This window comes from Mugil cephalus, chromosome 9 (genome assembly GCF_022458985.1).
Source record: "Mugil cephalus isolate CIBA_MC_2020 chromosome 9, CIBA_Mcephalus_1.1, whole genome shotgun sequence".
In the NCBI taxonomy this organism is placed as follows: domain Eukaryota; kingdom Metazoa; phylum Chordata; class Actinopteri; order Mugiliformes; family Mugilidae; genus Mugil; species Mugil cephalus.
In genome coordinates this window covers 2,265,056-2,285,267 of record NC_061778.1, presented here as the reverse complement: position 1 = coordinate 2,285,267, position 20,212 = coordinate 2,265,056, and the positions used below count along the sequence as shown (strand labels likewise).

At 42.0% G+C, this 20,212-nt stretch overlaps 2 protein-coding genes across 4 annotated transcripts in view; one reads left to right on the top strand and one right to left on the bottom strand.

The window, feature by feature from the left end:
- Positions 1–5,277, top strand: part of myo7aa (myosin VIIAa) — a 38,429-nt gene extending 33,152 nt beyond the window's left edge. For all 3 annotated transcript variants that reach the window (XM_047594107.1, XM_047594105.1, XM_047594106.1), the window contains 6 exons: positions 34–140; positions 226–411; positions 579–695; positions 803–886; positions 977–1,096; positions 3,061–5,277. In XM_047594107.1, coding sequence (XP_047450063.1) covers positions 34–140; positions 226–411; positions 579–695; positions 803–886; positions 977–1,096; positions 3,061–3,150 — 704 coding nt within the window. In that variant the 3' untranslated portion in view covers positions 3,151–5,277. The remainder of the gene's footprint in view (positions 1–33; positions 141–225; positions 412–578; positions 696–802; positions 887–976; positions 1,097–3,060) is intronic.
- Positions 5,278–5,377: 100 nt separating this feature from the next.
- gdpd4a (glycerophosphodiester phosphodiesterase domain containing 4a) lies at positions 5,378–19,916 on the bottom strand (the record flags this gene model as incomplete). Its single annotated transcript, XM_047595049.1, is given in 17 exon segments — positions 5,378–8,794; positions 9,993–10,072; positions 10,776–10,858; positions 11,258–11,405; positions 12,909–13,066; positions 13,191–13,409; positions 13,667–13,817; positions 14,818–14,900; positions 14,993–15,138; positions 16,747–16,840; positions 16,959–17,057; positions 17,154–17,213; positions 17,787–17,880; positions 18,124–18,227; positions 18,709–18,814; positions 19,712–19,770; positions 19,773–19,916. Coding segments are annotated over 17 exon segments (1,935 nt in total), but the record flags the coding sequence as incomplete, so codon positions are not given.
- Between the last annotated feature and the right edge of the window lie 296 nt (positions 19,917–20,212).

Sequence of the window (20,212 nt, the reverse complement as noted above, 5' to 3'; positions counted from 1 at the left end):
AATAATAAATCTTCATATTTCACACTCCTGCAGGAATCGTTCCCTCTCTTACCTATCAGGTGTTTTTCATGAAGAAGCTGTGGACCAACACGGTACCAGGGAAGGACTCCTTCGCTGACTCCATCTTCCACTACTACCAGGTCAGAGAAGGATATTTAGGAATTTGCTCGTGTTGAAATTCTGATTCATATTTTTGATTAATAACATCTCTTTACCTTTAATCAGGAGCTGCCTAAATACCTGCGTGGCTACCACAAGTGTTCACGGGAGGAGGTTTTCCAGCTCGCAGCTCTCATCTATCGCGTCAAGTTCGAGGATGACAAATCCCACTTTCCTACAATTCCCAAGATGCTTCAGGAGCTGGTTCCCCAGGACCTCGTTCGCCAGATGTCTCCCGATGACTGGAAGAGAGTAAATAAGAAAACAAGCTTTCACAAAATCTCTTCTTCTTTTTAGTTTGTACAGTAGAGTCATACATGTTAAAGAGATCTGCTTTCTCATTTCACCACATTTGCAACACTTTACCTGCACTGAATTCTTAACGCTGATGAGTATTTAACAATAGTTTTTGGTTTCAGTCCGTGGTTGCATACTTCAACAAGCAGGCCGGTAAATCCAGGGAAGAAGCCAAACTGATGTTTCTGAAGATCATCTACAAATGGCCGACATTTGGCTCCGCCTTCTTTGAGGTCAAGGTACATACACCACCTGTAAACCTACTGTTTCTCATATATCACATATATACGATGTGATCAGTGGATATTTAGACGCCATCACAACATAAATCTCTTAATATCTTCAGCAAACCACAGAACCCAACTACCCAGAGATCCTGCTAATCGCCATCAACAAACATGGAGTCAGTCTCATCGACCCCAAGACAAAGGTTTGTGTTTCTGTAGAAATAACTACTGCTCTTACTTTACCACGATGCTGCACTCGTACATACTTTATCTCTTTCCGTGTATCTGTGCAGGACATACTGACCACACATCCCTTCACCAAGATTTCCAACTGGAGCAGTGGAAACACCTACTTCCACATCACCATCGGGAACCTGGTCCGAGGAAGCAAACTGCTGTGTGAGACGTCGCTGGTGGGTCCAGTTTAAAAGGAGATGCTGTAAATTCTCACATAACAAATAACCAAAAAATAAAAACAATTCAAAGTATATGCAAATGACTATAGCAATAAAAAAGTCAACTTTCCAAATTGTCCCTGGAGGAAGTAAAGATAAGATAAGTCAACATTACAAACAGTGCACATATAGGTGGACTAAAAAAAAGAATAGAATATAAAAATATCAAAATATATATATAAAAAAAGCTATATTACAACAAACAAGTGTTCACGTAAAGAAGTGAGTGATGCTTATAAATATAAATGTCTCCAGACATAGAAACATAAACTTAGACTAAGTCTAAACAGTAAAACCAGGCATTATATACATTTACGTGTTATTGTAGAGAGAAAAAAGACAAAGGTGGAGGAATGAGAAGAGTCAGAGAGAGAATAAGTGTGTGTGTGTGTGGGGGGGGTTGAGGAGAAGAAGAGGAGGAGGAGGAGGAGAAAAGGAGGAGGAGGGGGGAGAGAAGGAGAAGAGGAGAGGAAGAGGAGGAGGAGAGAGGAGAGGAGGAGAGAGAGGAGGAGAGGAGGAGGAGGAGGAGAGGAGGAGAGAGAGAGGAGGAGGAGGAGGAGGAGGAGGAGAGAGAGGAGGGAGAGGAGGAGAGAGGAGGAGGAGGAGGAGGAGGAGGAGGAGGAGGAGAGAGGAGGGAGAGGAGGAGGAGGAGGAGAGAGAGGAGGAGGAGGGAGGAGGAGGAGGAGGGGAGGAGAGAGAGGAGAAGGAGGAGGAGAGGAGGAGGAGGGAGGAGAGGAGAGGAGGAGAGGAGAGGAGAAGGAGAGGAGGAGGGAGAGAGAGGAGGAGGAGAGAGGAGAGAGGAGGAGAGGGAGGAGAGGAGGAGAGAGAAGGAGGGAGGAGGAGGAGGAGGAGAGAGAGGAGGAGGAGGAGGAGGAGAGGAGGAAGAAGAAGAGGAGGACAGAGAGGAGGAGGAGAGGGAGGAGAAGGAAGGAGGAGAAGAAGGGAGGAGAGAGGAGGAGGAGGAGGGAGGAGAGAGAGGAGGAGGAGGAGAAGAGGAGGAGGAGGAGAAGAGGAGGAGAAGAGGAGGAGGAGGGGGAGGAGAGGGAGGAAGAGAGAAGAAGGAGGAGGAGGAGGAAGAGGAGGAGGAGAGGAGAAGAAGAGGAGGAGGAGGAGAAGAGGAGGAGGAGGGGGAGGAGAGAAGGAGGAGAGAAGAAGGAGGAGGAGGAGGGAGGAGAGAGAGGAGAGAGAGAGAGGAGGAGGAGAGGAGAAGAAGAGGAGGAGGGGGAGGAGAAAAGGAGGAGAGAAGAAGGAGGAGGAGGAGGGAGGAGAGAGAGGAGGAGGAGAGGGAGGAGAAGGAAGGAGGAGAAGGAGGGAGGAGAGGGAGCAGGAGGAGAGGAGAAGAAGAGGAGAAGAGGAGGAGGAGGATGATGGCCTTTATTTATCAAGCAACATTTAAAAACTTTCGCTGGTTTTAATCACGGAGATTGGTAAGTAACGTGGTCTTTTTAAAAATAAAATAAAAAAATCTGTATCTTTTTATTTAAATTTTACCGTATTCAAAAACAGTGTGGTACCAGTGATCATTTCATACGTATAGTACTAACAGAATATACACAATTTCAGGATATACACAATAATAAAGAACTATGAGATACCTAAAAGAAAAATTATAATATATACTGTAGCCACATTATGTTTTCAAGAACCTGCACTGGCATAAAAGAAATTAAGCTTTCTGAAATTTCTCATTCCAATGCTGGACTTAGTATCTAATTTATTAGAGTTTTATTCAGGACATGACGTCTTGTGGCTGTTGTGTGTGAGTGGAACAGAACGTCTCGTCTGCAAGAAGGAAAACAAAGGCCAATTTTTTATTTATTTTAATGATAACGATGATTAAAACCAATCAGGTCACATTCCTGCTGATGATGTACATGATGAAGTCGGTTTTACTGTGACCGTGCACGTGTTCTTACCTGCAGGGCTACAAGATGGACGACCTGCTGACCTCCTACATCAGCCAGATGCTCACCACCATGAACAAGCGCTCCGGCCGCGGCCACAGCAAGTGAACTTGTTACTGGCAGGAGGCGGCCGAGCTCGTCCGCCTGTTGCGGCCGGTCGGCCATTACTGCAGCTGGGGGCGAACCTTCGCCCACCAGCTGTGGAGGATGAGCCGCACTCCTTCCTCCAGCTCAGCGGGGTCCAGGGTCACGGGGAGTTCGGCCACGAGCAGCGACGACCCCGGCGAAGGCCCCAGCAACTATAACCTCCTCCACCGCTACGACGAGGACGAGCCGTCCAGCGAGGACGACTACCTCTGAAACCTTCCTCCTCCTGGTTTGGGACGGACCTGCTAGTGCTACTTAACAGAGACGACACTGACTGGATTTTAAATACAAGCATTTTACCGTGTTACTGTGCTAACAGGGGTTAGCATGCTAAGCTACTAAACAGAGACACTGTTAAAATGTCACCAAGGTCTTTAATTCACAGAGAATTACATTCAGACAGTGGATTTATTTTAATTCAGCCACAACAACAACCCACTCACATCATTAGGCTTTAATGCTATAATACAACTGTCGATAAATATTTAATAAATAACTGTAGATAAATACTGATTTTCCATTTTTCTTTCTTTTGATTCGCTCTCATTAATAATGCAGAAATCCTGACGAGCTTCTAAGAGTCGTCCGCTTTGATCATTTGGAGCCAAATGTCATTAAAAAGTCTTAACATCCTCATAAAAAGGCCTTCGTATGTTTTTAAGGATATTTTATACTTTGCCATAAGCAGCAATGGGAAGTTACACAAACTTGCATATATTAGTTCTTTTATAACTGCTTAGTAAATGTACTGTTACTGCTAGTAAAGTACTGAGCTTATAGTCATTGTGAACGTAAGACCAGAAGAAACCCTGAATAGTTTTTAAAAATAATAATAATAATAATTTTGTGTAAATTCTCACGTCTTGAAATCCTAATAAAGTCAAAAGGTTTTGTGTTTCAGTTATTTCTTCCCATATAAACGATATTTATATTTAAATAACCAAGATGTTTTAGTAGATTTACACTGTATTTTTATTTAAAACTCTAGATTATTTATGACCTGATCTGTGTGTAAGAGTTCAATATTGTTGTCTAATACCTAATTGTTTTATGTTGTTCACTATCAGCTGTTTGTGTTTAGTTTTACATTATTCATGCTTCATCACAGTTGTGACTACATTACCCAGAATCCTCCAGGGGCCACATTTACTGTTTTTCTTCATGTCATCGTCACTGGAAGGATTTTCTGCTTAAATATGAGGAAATATATTAATGTCAAGTGTCTTCATACATGTTGAAGTTTGTGGTTTGGCTTCATGTATATTTCTACATTTTTTTTTATCATTGTGTTTCCATGTTGTATATTATTTTTCCACACGGTTGCATGAATTGTCCTTTTTGCGGAGTCAGTCTGAATAAACATGGAGGATCTGTTAAACACATACCTCCAAACAAGCTTCAAGATAAAAGGACCTGGATCTGAGTCTGAAACGAAAATTAGATGAACAATCAAAATCAAATCAAACAGAACAGGAGAGTTTCACAAGCTTCTTTCTACATTTTTTTTAACATACATCATTTTTTTTTTTACTTGGTCGAAAGTCCAGATAATTCTTAAGAAAATTTCTGAGACTTGAAAATAAAATTAACCTGTAGTTATATAGAAAAAGTAAAACACTCACCAGTTTTTCCAGAAGTTTTTCCTGAATTCCTGCTGTAAAACCAGATGATCATTCTGAACATTTTAAACACATTAAACACAGTAACTTTACCTCCGTTTAAGCTGCATTAAAAACAGACCTGTTGTTTTTCAGTAATAGCATAGATCACGTTTTTCTGATCTGTCGTTAGTTAGTTCATCTCTTTCAGAACAAACCACATTAAATGAACAATATGTGACCATTTAATCCTCAGATGTTACTACTTTTAGGAACTTGTTTGTAATTTGTGCTTCATACGTTTACCTGTACTGGGCTTTTGTTTGTGGGCTGATTTTTTAACTGTGCCAATCATTTCGTGTTTCTAATCTAAACCTGTGTTTTAAGGTCATTACTTCTCTCTTCGTTGACGTCCTGCAGTGTTTTCATCCTCTGCGTAATGAGTGTTCTTGCTTTTGTAAAATACATTTAATAAACTTGTTTTGACTCTATATAAATGAATATCATATTTTTCTAAATGAAACCCTCGAGTTCTGCTTAGTTAGTGGATCCAACTCTGTCTCAACACTTCAGGCATAAAAACACAGAGATACTTTTCTAATATTTTAATATCAGATGACAGCAGCATTTATAATCAGAGAACTTAAAAAGAAAAAGAAAAAAAGAAAAGAAAATTAAATTGGAAATTCTTCTATAAAATAAAACAGCCGTTCATTACAGCACAGAAAGCTACAGTGAATCAAAGCTGGACTATTAACCTCATTTATATTATTCTATTGTACCATGGGTCTTTTTTTTAGCAACAACAGAAACAATGAGCTCATTGTTGAAGGACTATGGACACAACTTGCACTAGTTGCACTCTAACGTATACGGTCTGATTTTAGAGACCCAGTGTTTTGGCTTAAAACATCTCGTTACTTGTACAACAGATGGATCCTGGCGTCACCGAGGATTCTCAATAAAAGTCACATTTAAAGAACAGGCAACGTCTCAGTGAACAAGCCGACCACACGAACCAGAGTCCAGTCGAATCTAAAACAGCTTCACTTTGCCTCAAAGCTGGACTATAGCTACCGGTGAAGGAACATTCATAACCTCACTTATGGGCACGGACCTTGTAAAAAAAAAAAAAAAAAAACTATTGTAGTTACTACAGTGGATCAAGACAGCGAAGCAGATACAGTATTTTTGTGCTGATGACAACTGGCTCAGTAAATGAAAACACCACAGCTTTGCTCTTTAGTTTTGCTGAGAAACGAGAAAATCTTTTTCATGCATCGAACAGTTTAGATCAAAGTGGGATGAGATTAAACTATGAGAAGGACTTGATGGAACGGGCTTTTGTATCTGCTGTCATTTGCTTCCTCGGAATAGAAAAAATATCCTTTATGCTTTTTCCTCTAGATTTTCATTTATGCACTAATTAAAGTTTACTTGCGTCACCTCTACCATGCACAGCAGCATGCACAGGTCACCTGCATGTGAAAACTATCTGCTATCTCCAATAAATATAAAACCGCAGTCGATTTGTTTTGACAAATTTTGATTAAAAACACGTCGTCCACGTTAAGTCGTCAGGCTTCGCCTACAGTTCTGGTTTATTAAGGTTCTCTGACCGGCTGCTTTACAGACGTCTCTCTGGATGCCAGGATATTATGATTTAAAAAAATATATTTACAGACATGATTTACAGTCTACGTGAGCTGAGGCGTCTGAAGTGAAACGACTGGTGGCTGGAGTTTCACTCGGAGAAAGCAGCTTTAAAACAAAAGGTGGATAAATCCAAACACATGCAAGGCTTGAAATGCGATGGATCTCCAAAGGGAAACCATCACAGTCCTGTATGTCACTACCAGACCTGCTCACTAAGAGTGATCGGCCTTACGGTCTTATTCAATAGAATAAATAGGGTTTCTAGTGGTTTCTAACTGCAGCTAAAGACTAAAAGACCAACGGATCAGCAACTATATTCTCAACAGGAACAGAACAAGAGTAAAACTAAATGAATGCGTCCATATTACAATATATTAAGTTGAGCTTTCAGAAGGACTTTCAATTAACGTGACTTGATTTATCTGACCAGTCTTTTATTTAGCTTTGATTCTAGATTAGATTAAATGTCGACAGCCCATTAAATGGCGTTAAACTGATTCTGATTAGACTTTATCAACATCAATAGCTTTGGCAATTAACGCTTATTAATTTAATTCCGTCTGATCAGAGATGTGTGTGACAAATAATATTCCTGCACAGTTTTCTCATCTGTCAGAACACAATCTCCTCCTGAAAATGCTTTTCACATTTATTCTTGGAACTTAAGGTTTTGCTCGTATCTGCGCTGTTTTTTTTCCTGATTAACGCAGCTCAGAGTGGGACGTCGTGTTGTAGCAGAAGCAGGAATTAAGTTTAGCAGAGTCAATAATGTGGGGAGCAAACAACTCAAAAGGATTGTAAAAACTCTCTGAACCAGTTTTAAGTTCCCACCCCTGGTCAGAACCCACTGTTATATTTTAAAATAAGTTCTGTATATTTATTTAGCTGGGTGATTAGTTTTTTTTTTAATGGCACTTACTGCAGCGTGTCCTCCTTCATCTTTGCAGTAACTGGAAACTCAGAAAATCAAGGCCCCTAACTTCATGGATTTCACCCCTGAAAAGCTCAGACGCTCTGCGTTCAGAATCTAGACCCAGTTTAAGTGACGACAAACTCACACAGATCGAGTAAATAGTCACGATTCCAGAAAGCAGTGTGCGTATATCTGAGTAAAAGAAGACGTCTTTTAAAAAGACGCCAAGGTCTAGTTTCTCAAAAGCATCTTTTTGTTCAACTCGTACTATATTTGGCACAAATCCGTTGCCAAACTTCCAGTGACTCCCAGACGAGACGATCCTCGTACGTTTGAGAGACGTGGCCTCACTTAATAATACATTCACTTTAGTACAAACATAAATACTTACTGACAACAGCTTCTCAAGCCTCGGGTTTACATTCACTCTGTCAGTCCAGCGGTGCACAGATCATCCACCGCGTCCAACCACGCACAGACACACACAGATTAAAATTTAAGACATGGTTTAAGGTTTGGTCTGATGCACCTGATCTCTGTACAGCTAAAAAGTAAAAAGTATATATCTCGACGATAACTTATTCAGTCTGTTTAGTCGCTGTCCAGATTTCTCCTGCTCTGAACCGACAGGTTTCACCAACATTCAGAGATCCGCTGTTCCCTCTCGGACAAACATTTGGTCTTCATCAACTAAAAAAACAAGATGGAAAGAGCGAACGTGACTCGTGCGTCACAGCAGCAGAATGTGTTCGTTATTTTCTTCTTTCATTCGTGAGGTTAAGCTTCTTGCGTTTGTTGAGCTCAGCTGGTGGTGAATGATTAAAGATGAAAATGTTTTTCAAGCATGTCGGCCTCTGGTCCTGTGATGAGCGTCCTCGTCTCCCATGAGTGGGAGTGGGTGGTGGCGTCCAGAGTCTCTGATGGGAGACCAGCGGATGAGGTTTGGTTCAAAAGTTCAGCTCCAGCCAGAAGTCGGCCCACGGACGGAGAGAGGATGAGAGAGGAAGTGGAGAGAGAAAAAGCCTTTGCTGTTGCTGACTGACCTAAACATTGTCCGTTCTCTTTCCGCTCAGTCTGGTTTTATCGCCCTCATCTAAAGGACCTTTTCTGTACGTCTATGCGCGTGCCATCAACCCTCGTCATCAAACCAAATAACCAAAAAAACAAATATTTATTTTCACTGTTGATAATTTAGTCATGAAAAACTTATATGACTGACAGAAGTTTAAGATAAGAAAGCTCTGTCTATAAAACGTCTCTCTGTTCATGTACCTTTCCTTCCTGCCTCTCTCCCCCTCTCTGTGCCTCCCTGTCTCCCTCTCCCTCCCCCGTCACTCCTCCGTGATGGTGGGCAGGTGAGGGGTGCTGGGGGAACTGGGCGTGCTCCGGAGGTCGGGCCGGACGTTGACGCTGGAGATGGACCACACGTCGCTCAGCTCTGCAAAGGGAACAAACGGTCAAACAGTTTAGAGTTTATGCTGTAACGAGCTGAGAGGAATCAGAGGTTAGAAAGGCTGGAGGAAAGAAGATCTGAGTGTAAATGAGAGGGTGAGGTCTGCAAACAGGTGAATTAAGGTTTAAAAGCACACAGTAAAATAAGCAGGTGTAAGACGGCGACGCATCTCTGGATGTATAGGTGAGATAAAAAGACAGAAAAGACGTGGTGCATGCACATGTGTACACTTAAGAAGTGTACAAGCTCTAATTATTCAATAAGGTGTCATTTTATCTAATTACAGCCACTCAGTTCTGTAAAGCTCCGGTTTTCTACAGGAAACACAGGGAGGTGTGGGGTACAAACAGGGTTCATGGGTCATACAAGCTTCCTGGAGGGATGAACATGTGGGGTTGGCATGCAGGGAGTCATGGGTTGAAGACCAGGGGGAGGGAGACAAAGGCTCCAGCTGAAGGGTCAGAGTGGACGGGGCTCCAGCGAACACAGATGATCTCTGAAGAGTCTGATACACAACACGACACACAGACACACAGACACACAGCAGGACATCACTGCATGCAAAGATGTTAACACTAAAGTACTCGTCTTGGCTCATATTAGCACGAGCTATATATATATATATGAATACTGAATAATTTAAGAAATACGATCATTTGATTTAATTATGGGGCGTGTTTCTTTGCTGCTATTACTGTTCCATCACTGCATAAAGTCACATCCAAATTATTTGATTGGCTCAGCAGATGTTTAACAGAGAGAGACTCCAGATAAACTTTCCACCACCAAACATTTTGTGGTCAAGCTTCTGTTTGCATCATACAAGATACAATGTAGCTTCCAGCTCTTTGTAATCAAGACCTTTTTCATAACACAGAGCAGTTTCTCCGTTGAAGCTCCAGTTAACTGTAACTCTGTACTGATTAATAGGAATTAAACAGATATCGCTCAGAACAATCCAGTACCAACTACATGTGGTCACCAAATAAAGCGGATGAGATGTTGATAAAAGTCATGACAATAACTATTCTCTAATAGTTTATGTAACATCACAAATCAGCTTCTACGCTTCACCTCACAGCTAATATCAACCAGGATGAACACATGAGATTAAATGAAAAAAACAAACACAGCTGTACAAACAGAAGAGTCAAAAAAAATAAAATAAAAAATGTCCTCGTACCTGTCCTGAACTTGCTGTAGGGTCCGTTCTCGTGAGTCTCTCGGCTGCCGGACCAGAAAGGCAGACCTCTCTCTCTCCACCTGTGACAAAGAATAAACCGAACAGACGGATCAGAGCAGGAGAAAAAAATGACCAGGTGTGATTCTGGGTTTGAGACACATGGCACATGTGGCCCTGCAACCAGCTTTGATGTGTTTGACACGTGTGTTTCAGACACGGTCCAGGTGAGTGTTGAGGTCCATGATGAAAGGGACGTTACAAAAATAAGAAAAAAGTAAAAAACCACAGATGAGGTCACGCTGAAAAGCCTCATGTGGTGAACAGGAAAGGACAAATCTCACCGACTCACACTGTGTCAACTACAAATGTAGTTTGTACAAAAAGCTGCCAGCGATGTCGGAAGGTAAAGTCTTATAGCTACTGACAGGAAGTCCAGATGTGTTGCTTATTAATGGAAAACAAATCAACAGTAAGGACCAGAAAATCCTCATCGTTATCTTCATCGTCTCAACTTCTCAAACTCTTTATTCTGCACTGCTACGTTAATCAAAAAAGACATTTTCCACAACTTTTCCTCACGTTGTCGTGTTCATAGCGTCGTCTCAGATCAGATATCAATAATAAAACCACATGAGCAGCAGGGATGACTCAGTCCTGCACAGCTTCACCGCCCCAGCACCAGACGCTCCAATTAAACAGGAAACCTAATTATGAGAGGTGTGTGTGTGTGTGTGTGTGTGTGTGTGTGTGTGTGTGTGTGTGTGTGTGAGTGTGTGTTAGTACCAGTGGAATATGAAAACTGCAATGATGAGGAAGGCCGACACCACATCAGTGAGGATCCACATCAGACTGTATTCCTCTGGAGTCTAGAAGGAGACACAGGCAAGACAAAAGATTATGTTTCCTGAAACAAAAATTATTATTTTTCACTTAGTGGCCGTAAAGTGCTTGAACACTAAAAATCTTCATCAGCCGACAGGTGGTGAGATAATCTTTATGTAACACAAAGGCCAGACGTAATCATCTTCAAACACCCACAGGATCCACGGAAGAGACGGAACATTTTTCCCTCCCACTCACTGAAATAAGTCACACGGGATACGAGCACATTCTAGATGTTGACCATGTAAATGCATAAAGCTTCAATCACGATCATTTTTTAATCAGCTACGGACACAGTTCTGGTTTTAATCCAGTTTCTAGGGGAACGTCCCAGTAACGTCCTGAATGAACCACGATCTTTACCAAACATAACATCAGCTCACCATGAGGAAGAGGGGCTTGTCGATGTTGGACAGGATGTGGATGGAGTTGGTGGTGACAGACTGTGCTCCTGCACACCAGGCCAGAGTGTAGAGCCACGGCTGACTGATCACATACAGGTTAGTGCTGATGTTCACTGACTGGTATTTACTGTACGCGGAGAGACAATGAGACAGAGAGGACAGTGAGAAGGACAAGAAGGGCGTCCACAGAGACTCAACACCTTGCTTTTACTAACTACCTAACTAACCTTGGAAATAAGTACTGCAGGAATATAGTTTCCTATCGACAAAACTCATTGTGATCAACGGGATTCTGAGACAGAGCTTCACTTCCTCAATATAAACATCAACATCCATCGAACGAGCATCATGTGACCAGAAATACCAATGAAAAACAAATAAAAAACGAGCACAGAAAGAGCAGAAAGAGTGAGCAACAACTTTAGAGACGTCTCCGCTAAGATAAAAGCTGATTTAAGGGAATTACTGTTTGCCAGAAGTTGTATAACATCACAGTTGTGACATTTCACTGAGTATTAATTCAAAACAGGTTGTTCAATTTTCATTTTAAGACTCCCGGCTTTACGGCCACTTAAATAACCTCTGCCACAGCCAATATATGGACGTACAGCAGTGAGCACATACAGGATTTTACTATAATTACTTGTTCATTTAATAAGTTTTAAATTATTGGTAGTAGGTGATCTGGTATGTACAATTTAAATGTAAATTAAAACTGGCATGAATTACTAAAAGGTTTTACACTGTAAAGTCTCCCTGTAAAAATGTAACGTAACACTCATGATGATCACAATAACCACAGATGACAACACAACTGTTACCTCACAGTGAAACCATCTGGAGGCTGGTGACACTGAGATGTTCATCTCTCGGTTGAATGTTACAGTAACAGGGTGAAACTAGTTGTTGTGTCATGAACCACCCCAGTGTGTGACTCACTCAACCATGTTTTCCCAACGTTTTCTTTGTCCTCCGACAGCTTTCGTTTATGAACAAGTTTCTCCCACTCGTTTCCCTCGCAACACCTAAAAGACTCTCTCGTCGTCATCAGTTATATTGGTCTCTGCCTCCTCCACCGCGTTTCTCTCCCTTCCTATAACACCGATCACATCCTCTTTAACCCCACTTCCCTCCCTTCATTCCTCCTCCTCCTCCTCCTGAACCCTTTCATTCTCCCTCCTGCCCTTTCCCTCGTCAGACAAACAGGATGGAGTCACTGAGGATGTGGTGGTCATGAGTGTCTCCAATTGCGTAACAACACACAGGAGAGACAATTTGAAAAGTTCACAGTGAAATGTCACATTCGTCCCGTAGCTATAAATAGGGCTGTTTATAGATGATTAGGTTATTACGTAACTGAGAGTTGGATGTACTGTCTCTGACGTTACATAAATATTTTTAGGGGTTTTCAGGCTTTGTTATGGACGGTGAAAATACAAATGAGTTATAATATTTAATTTTAGGTAATACCTTTCAAAGCAGCTTTACTTGTTATTATGTTTTCCTCGTTGCATGATCAAATACAGATGTTGTGTTGTATTTGTGCTTGCTGGAAATCTTTGTCTCAAATTTGCCTGAATATATTTTTTATTCGTGATGTTTATCATTTCAAATAATCACAATCATTTACCAGATCTGCTGCTGAGACATGGTGCTGTAGTGCAGGTTCAGTCTGGTGATGTGACCGTCTGTCAGCTCCTGTATCGAAGCCTTTTCCCCGGACGTCTGCTGCAGCTCCGGGTTCACAGCCTGGACCAGCTCCCTGTCTTCAGACGGCAGCCACAACACCTGCAAACACAGACGCACAACGAACAGGACAAAGACACTACTTACAAACTTACAGTAGCAACAGTAGCCAGAAATACACAGTATATGACAGTGTTACATGTACATCCACCTTTTTCACATGTACCTGGGAGGAGTTGATGTGGGCCTGTATGACCTGCAGGGTGGTGTTGATGTATGACTGGCTGTACGGATGTCCGTACGGTGGCCGGCGCAGGTCAAACAAGACTAATCTGCCGCTTCGGGCCGCTACCTCCAGAAACTGAGCCAGCGAGGGAACGGACTGGTTCTGAGCCTGGGAGCGGTCGGCCTCCGACAGAGAAGACACGGTCCCGAACGGGTCCCTCTTCAAGAGGAGAAACAGAAATGTTTAGTCTTTCTGAGAATTCATAGATGAGAATAAACTGTGAAATGGCTTCACCCTGTTATTATAAACGTATCAGTAGTTAACTTAGTATCGTAGAGCGTATGACACATATGAATCTAAGTTTTTATGTAATGTACTGACTGAAAAAATTAAGAGAACTCAGAGTTTCTATTAAGATCAATATTAACTTCTGTTGTCCACTAAAATATGTTGTGCAGCGTGTTTGTTGTCCGCACCGATAAGAACCAGTCGCCAGCATTAAGCTGCTGTAGCTCGGCCCAGGTGAACAAGGAGGCATCGAGGTGCGTTCGATTCGGGAAAACCTCAGCGACATTAGTCGTCCTCTTCAGGGTGGAGTCGTGCATCAGGAAGGGAACACCATCATAGCTGCAAACAGGGATGAGAAAACATTCAGGGATGAGAACGTGACGTGTGGGACACAAACATTAGATGAAAGGAAAAGAAATGAGGGCAGGAGAGAAGAGAGCAATTAAAACCACAACAAAGCATTTCATTTTACAACTGCTCACAGATCAAAACACCAGCCGCCAAACATCAACATTAGCTCCGGCTCTCATAAAGTCATCCATCTTATTCATGAACACACACAAAAACAAGGAGCCTGTCGTCTCAATTAGTCACACAAGCGGCATCAGTCATGTACATCCTCAACAATACACATGAACAGATCACCTCACAGAACCCCTGACAGCTTAATCACACAGGAACTGTCAAGTAGCTGTAATCATTCATGTCGACCACACACACAAAGCACCACCAGACTCACCTGGGTCACTACTAATATACTAATGTCAAGTCCTGTCATGCTGCTAATCCGACTGTTTTCAGGCTGTGGAATCGTGAACTAAAGGCCCTGAGCTAAAGGCTAACTGGATTAGCTCTGAGTAGCACGCAACCATCTGATCTGTATCATTAGGGTCAAGACACAGACACAGTTTCAATCACCTTGAAACCTTTGTCAAACTTATCATGACTCAGTGACTATGAATGTGAAAAATGACATGCAGCGTCTCCAACTCTCACAGCTTTAGACCAAACATCGCAGACATCTCAGGGAGTTTCACACTGTCCAAACAAATCTCCTGCCAAATAAGAGGAAGCCTCAAATCCCTCCTTGATAAAACAGTATGATAACATAAAGTCTGAACATCTGGGCTTCAGTTTCCCACATTCCTGTACATCTATGTTACTTCCTTTTAATCATTATTATTCATCACAGAAACACACAGCATTGGTCATGATTAAGTTTTCTACACCTCTGAAAAGTGAGTTGTCACAGGGATACACAGCTTATAACCACTAGCCACATAAAATAATAAAATATAATATAAAACAAGATGTAAACACAGGTGACAACAGCTCATACCTGATGGTGACATCCGTCTCCAGTCCTTCTCCTCCGGCCTCCACTGCCTTCTCAAACGACATTACTGTATTTTCAGGAGCAAGCTACACACACACACATTCACACAATATAAGCATTTGCAGGACATGGAAATATGGGTTTGATTGTAAATAATCAATAAATTACTCGGTCTTACCATCGGAGCTCCTCTGTGTCCTATGAGTGTGGGAGCAGGGCCCAGGGCTCCGGCCTCTTTGATGCAGGGCGAGTACATCCCCAGAGGGACCAGGTAGAGGGAGAACAGCACAGACAGGTAGAGACCCAGGACAGCCACCTGACGCACTATATGAGACAATAACACAAATATATTCATCTGTATATGGGACAAATAACCCAGGAGCAACATGTCCCGTTAAGATGCTCACAGGATGTAATGTCATTAGTCATTAGTTGGCTTTTTTCCAAAGTTATATTCTTACAAGACCAAAAGGGTTTTGTTTTATTTATGCTACAAGTGGGTTAGAATATGGTTTATCAAATTACAACCAGACATTGTGCTTCAGTACAAAGGATACAACCAAATACTTATGGTTAGCAACAGCCAGCAGCATGTTATGCAATCTATACATCAGAGTGTGATAAGTAGCTCTGTTTCCAAAAAACAAACAAACCCAATAACCCTCTTATGTGCAATATCTATACAGTTACACATATATTTATTAATACTCACATTACAGTAATTGTACTGCTTAAAGATTGTTTGGTTCATTTGTTGTTTTGTGCAATAATTATAATAATAATTTCTATTGTGCTGTGACTGGACCTCAGTGAACCTCATGTTTTTCAATGACAATAAAAATCTTGAACCTTGAAATAAGAAAAACAATAAACACACAATAAACAGTGTAAGATTTCAAGAGTGTCTTACATCAGAAATCAGAACATAGTCAGGTTACTATACTTTAAATCTTTTCTGACAGGATTAACAAGGGGGTCTGGTGCTCAACAGTAGGCATATGGACATCAGACAGACAGACAGACAGACAGACAGACAGACAGACAGACATCAGACAGACAGACAGACAGACAGACAGACAGACAGACAGACAGACAGACAGACAGACAGACAGACAGACTGATGCCTGCCTGGTACACTTCAAACCACATTCAACATGACGTCATGTTGTCTTGGTGAACACATGTACATCACCACAGCAAAGGGAGAATATAAAGAAGCACCCGATGGTATCAAAAGTAGATTGTAATGGTGAGGTCCCAGCACAACTCAGCTGTTTTATCTGGCTCATAACTATAACACAGAAAAATCACAAATCCCCCGAAAAAATCAACAATCAACTGTTGAAAACCTGGTGATATAAACTCCAGTGGCTCCACGTCTCTAACTGGGCTCGGGTGTAAGTTTGTCTCTATTACGCTCTGTGCTTTGACAAATCCGTCTCTGCCTTGTCTCCTGCCAGGTGAGACCCCCGTCATGACTCAGCATTGCTCTACCCGCTGAATCACCATGGCGACAGGGGACAGTACCCATGGAGACGAAAGAGAGTAGAGAGACGCAGAGACACGGAGGTCAGAGCCATTCGGAGAAAGACGACAGAAATGAAGGGGCAGAAAGAATCCCAAAGAGTGTAATAACTAGACAGATTTTCTAATAAGAGGAAATCGAGGGAGATTTACAGTTGTAAAAAAATAAATAAAAAAATAAAAAAATGCGTCACTGTGCTGAAGAATAGCTTTACTGGTTAGTGCTACTATTATAACTGAACGGGTAACCTCCTCATTCTCCTCATCATAGTAGTAGTGTCCGAGGAAGATGCCTTTTTCATTTCCCATCTGTAAATGCTGCAGCTTGTGTGTGAAGTGTTAAGTCTTTACAAGTCTAAGTACAATATTAGGCTCAAAGGCAAAAAAACTGATCAGCTTAAAACTTACGTCTCTTGTTCATGCGGAAGAAGTGCAGCGCTATCGGCCAGGAGAGAACGGCCATTAGTGAGACTGCAGCCACGTGGAGGAAAGGTGCCGTCACCTAAACATGAGAAGACATGTCACTCTACATGTAAAAACACAAATTACAGTCTGGGTGAGAACAACAGAAACAGCCAAACGTATTGGTAATCATTACTGCAATGTCAGGCATGGCTGACCTGCAGAGAGAGGAGGAGCGTCTTCCATTCTTTGCTCCAGAGGTCAGACAGGACGGCCGTCGCTATGACGGAGAACACCAGCGTCACCACGATCCCAGTCTAACACAAACGCCGCAGGACAGAGGACAGAGAAGATAAGAGACTCTACTCTAAAAATATAATTATTCATTCCCTATCATATCACTGTGTGAATACCTTGTGGCTCCAGTGAAGGTACAGCCTCTGACCCTCAGAAAGCAGACACACCGCCAGCACCTGAACGATGGTAAGGGTTTTATTATTGTTTGAAATATCAAGAACACCATTTTTTCTATTTCATTTAGACATAAATCATCATTAAATGTATCTGTAATGTAATGAACTCTTGATGTATCCTGAATAAAACTTGAATTACCAAACAGATCTTCAGCTGATCCTCATGCTAATGAGAAAGAACATATCTCGTTTCTGTGATCTGTGTCTATTATATGACTGTTACATAATACTTGTCGAACCCAGAGAGGCAGACAAATTTCAGACAAATGTCACACAAAGTGCTGGAAGAGCCGAGGGAGTCGTGTGCATGTGTCTCATCAAACACTCTGTTCAGGAAAGGAAAACAAAATTCTGTTTTCTTACACTCCCAACAGTCAAACTGGGTCAACTTGACTCAATTCAGCATCTTAACTCTGGCAAGAACAAAAACAAATGTTTTCTCAGTAGCTCCAGGGATTTGACCTGGCAATAATTCTCAGCCAGCAGAAAGAATAATGTGACCTCTGAATGTACTAGAGACATGTTTTTGTTTGCTTTCACAGAGGTTCCACAGAGGCTGCAATCAGCGCATACCAGTAGTAGAGCGATGTACGTGAAGAGAGCGGCTGCAACGACCAGCAACACCAGAGACCAGGGGAACCAGAAGCCAAGAGTCCCAAAATTAAACCTGAAGATGTATAAAAAAACAACAACAAAAAGCCATCAGCAGCATATATGACCCCTAAAGAAGCTTCTATTTTGCATAATGACCAGATAAAGTTGTATTCAAAGAGTAGGAAAAACGGATTAGTTCGTAGAGAAACAACTATACTCCTTCTAACTGTGCTAGAACGTACAAATCTCTACAAAAATTACAACAAACTACAACTAATGTGTGTCTATATTTCAGTGTGTGGTGTGTGAGACCCACCAGTCAAAGTCATTGTAGTCGTTCTGTGCTTCGCTCCAGAAGTAGAGGAAAACAAAACTCAGGAAGAAGGTGAGGATCAGGAGGCCAAAGCTGCCGCACTCCACCTGTAACACACAAGTTTGTCTTATGAAAAGATCCGTTCCTACTCAAAGAAAGCACAAGTTATTCACAAAAAAAAAGTGTCTGTTTGTGGTGCGATACTAAAGTGCTTAGGGTATTTACACTTAAAGAAGCTTTGGGGGTAAAGGTTGAGGATTTAGAGTGAAATTAAGGTTCAACAGTAAACTTAAGATTTCCAGGGTAATAGGATTTATAGTCACAGTTGGAGCAGAAACTCCTTGAAGCTTCGCCATCTGGCAGATACACAGGAAGTCGTTCAAATTACAAAGAGCACGTGGACGCAGTGTATTTTGATACCAGCTGACAGAGTATATATATACATTTTTTATAGAAAAGTAGTTGCTGAGTTGTTTTGAGTCAGCAAGACGGACTAAAGTGTCTAGGGAATCAATACTCTGTGCAAAATCAGCAAACTCACCAAACTCAACACGCAGGATGTGGATGGTGCTGTGTGCATGTGTTTACCTTGCTGCAGCAGCACTCGCCCGGCTGCGCCCGGGCTCTTTGGTACCGTCTCCATTGGCAACCGTAGAGGCCGGCCAGGCAGGAGACAAACGGCTGGTGTTCATACCTGTTACAGTCAAGCAGAAAATGATGTATGACGACAAACCATTTATAAGTGGGGTCAACAAAATGCAAAAAATGGCTCTCCTGAAGCTTGACTCACAAAAGATGTGAAAATTTAAAGCATTTGATAGGTGAATTGGAAGAGTTTTAAATCATGACAACTGATATAGATCAATTTTCTTTAGGAAAGTGCAATTTCTGTATAGTTCTAGGTCTCAGTGTTGTATTATATACACAACCAAGGAAAAGCAGTTACACTTAATCTCTTCAATGTAATTTTTGCACTTTGCAACTTCGTCCCACGGGCCAGATTGGACCCTCTGGTGGGTTGCATTCGTTCCCCATGGGATTTAGATTTATCCGATCTCATCTCATCTTCTACTACCCCACTAATCCTCACTAGTGTTGCTGGAGCCTATCCCAGCTGTCATCGGGCAGGAGGAGGCGGAGGGATACTCCCAGACAGGTCGCCAGTCTAGAGACAAACAACCATTCACATTCACACCTAAGGTTCAATTTAGAATCACCAATTAACCTAACGAGCGTGTCCTTGGAGGTGGGAGGAAACTGGACGACCTGGAGAAAACCCACGCAGACACAGGGAGAACATAGAAGCTCCAACCAGAAAAGGCCTGAGCCGGACTGTTTCATAATAATAATAACACACCCACACCAATGTCGGTAGAATGGGAAAATAGCCCAGTTTAGATGGTGCATTAAAGCTGCCCACAGTCAGAGAAAAGTGAGAATGTTTCAGTACAGACAGAGTGAAGGCCGTCATACTAGAGGACAAACACCATGGGTACTGAAAAGATACTGCTGTGTTTATTTAAAAGGTAATTTTCTGTTAAGATCGTGGTGGATGTTCTCAAAACCAACAGAAATCTGCTATTACTGTTACCTTTGCAGCAGCTGCCGCCGCACCACCTTTAACTTCCCCAGCTTCAGTCTGGTCACTGGCAAACACTCACCCACAACCCGGCATCACAGACAGAGAGATGGAAAGAGAGAGGAGGGGAAAGAAAGGAAAAATAGAGAGGAGGAATAGAGTAGAGAAGTGAAGATGGGTGGAGAAAAAAGGTAGGACTCCTTGGCACGACCCTTAGTCACCTGTGAAAGAGAAGAAAGATCGAATCAACTGAAATGTGTGTAAACTAGATTCAGCAGGACTGTGTGTCCTGGTTAAACTAACCCAGAAGATACAGAAACTTTCCCAGAAATAAACGCTGACCTATATTTATGTGAAACTATCATTCAATATCCAGAGCCTCCTGGATTAACCCTGGATTAACTGCAGTGAAACTATAATTAAACCAAAAAATGGATGCACCTTAACAGAACTAAGATTCATGAAGTCAACACTAGAGCTGGAGCAGGAAATCAGCAACAAGGACAATGTAAA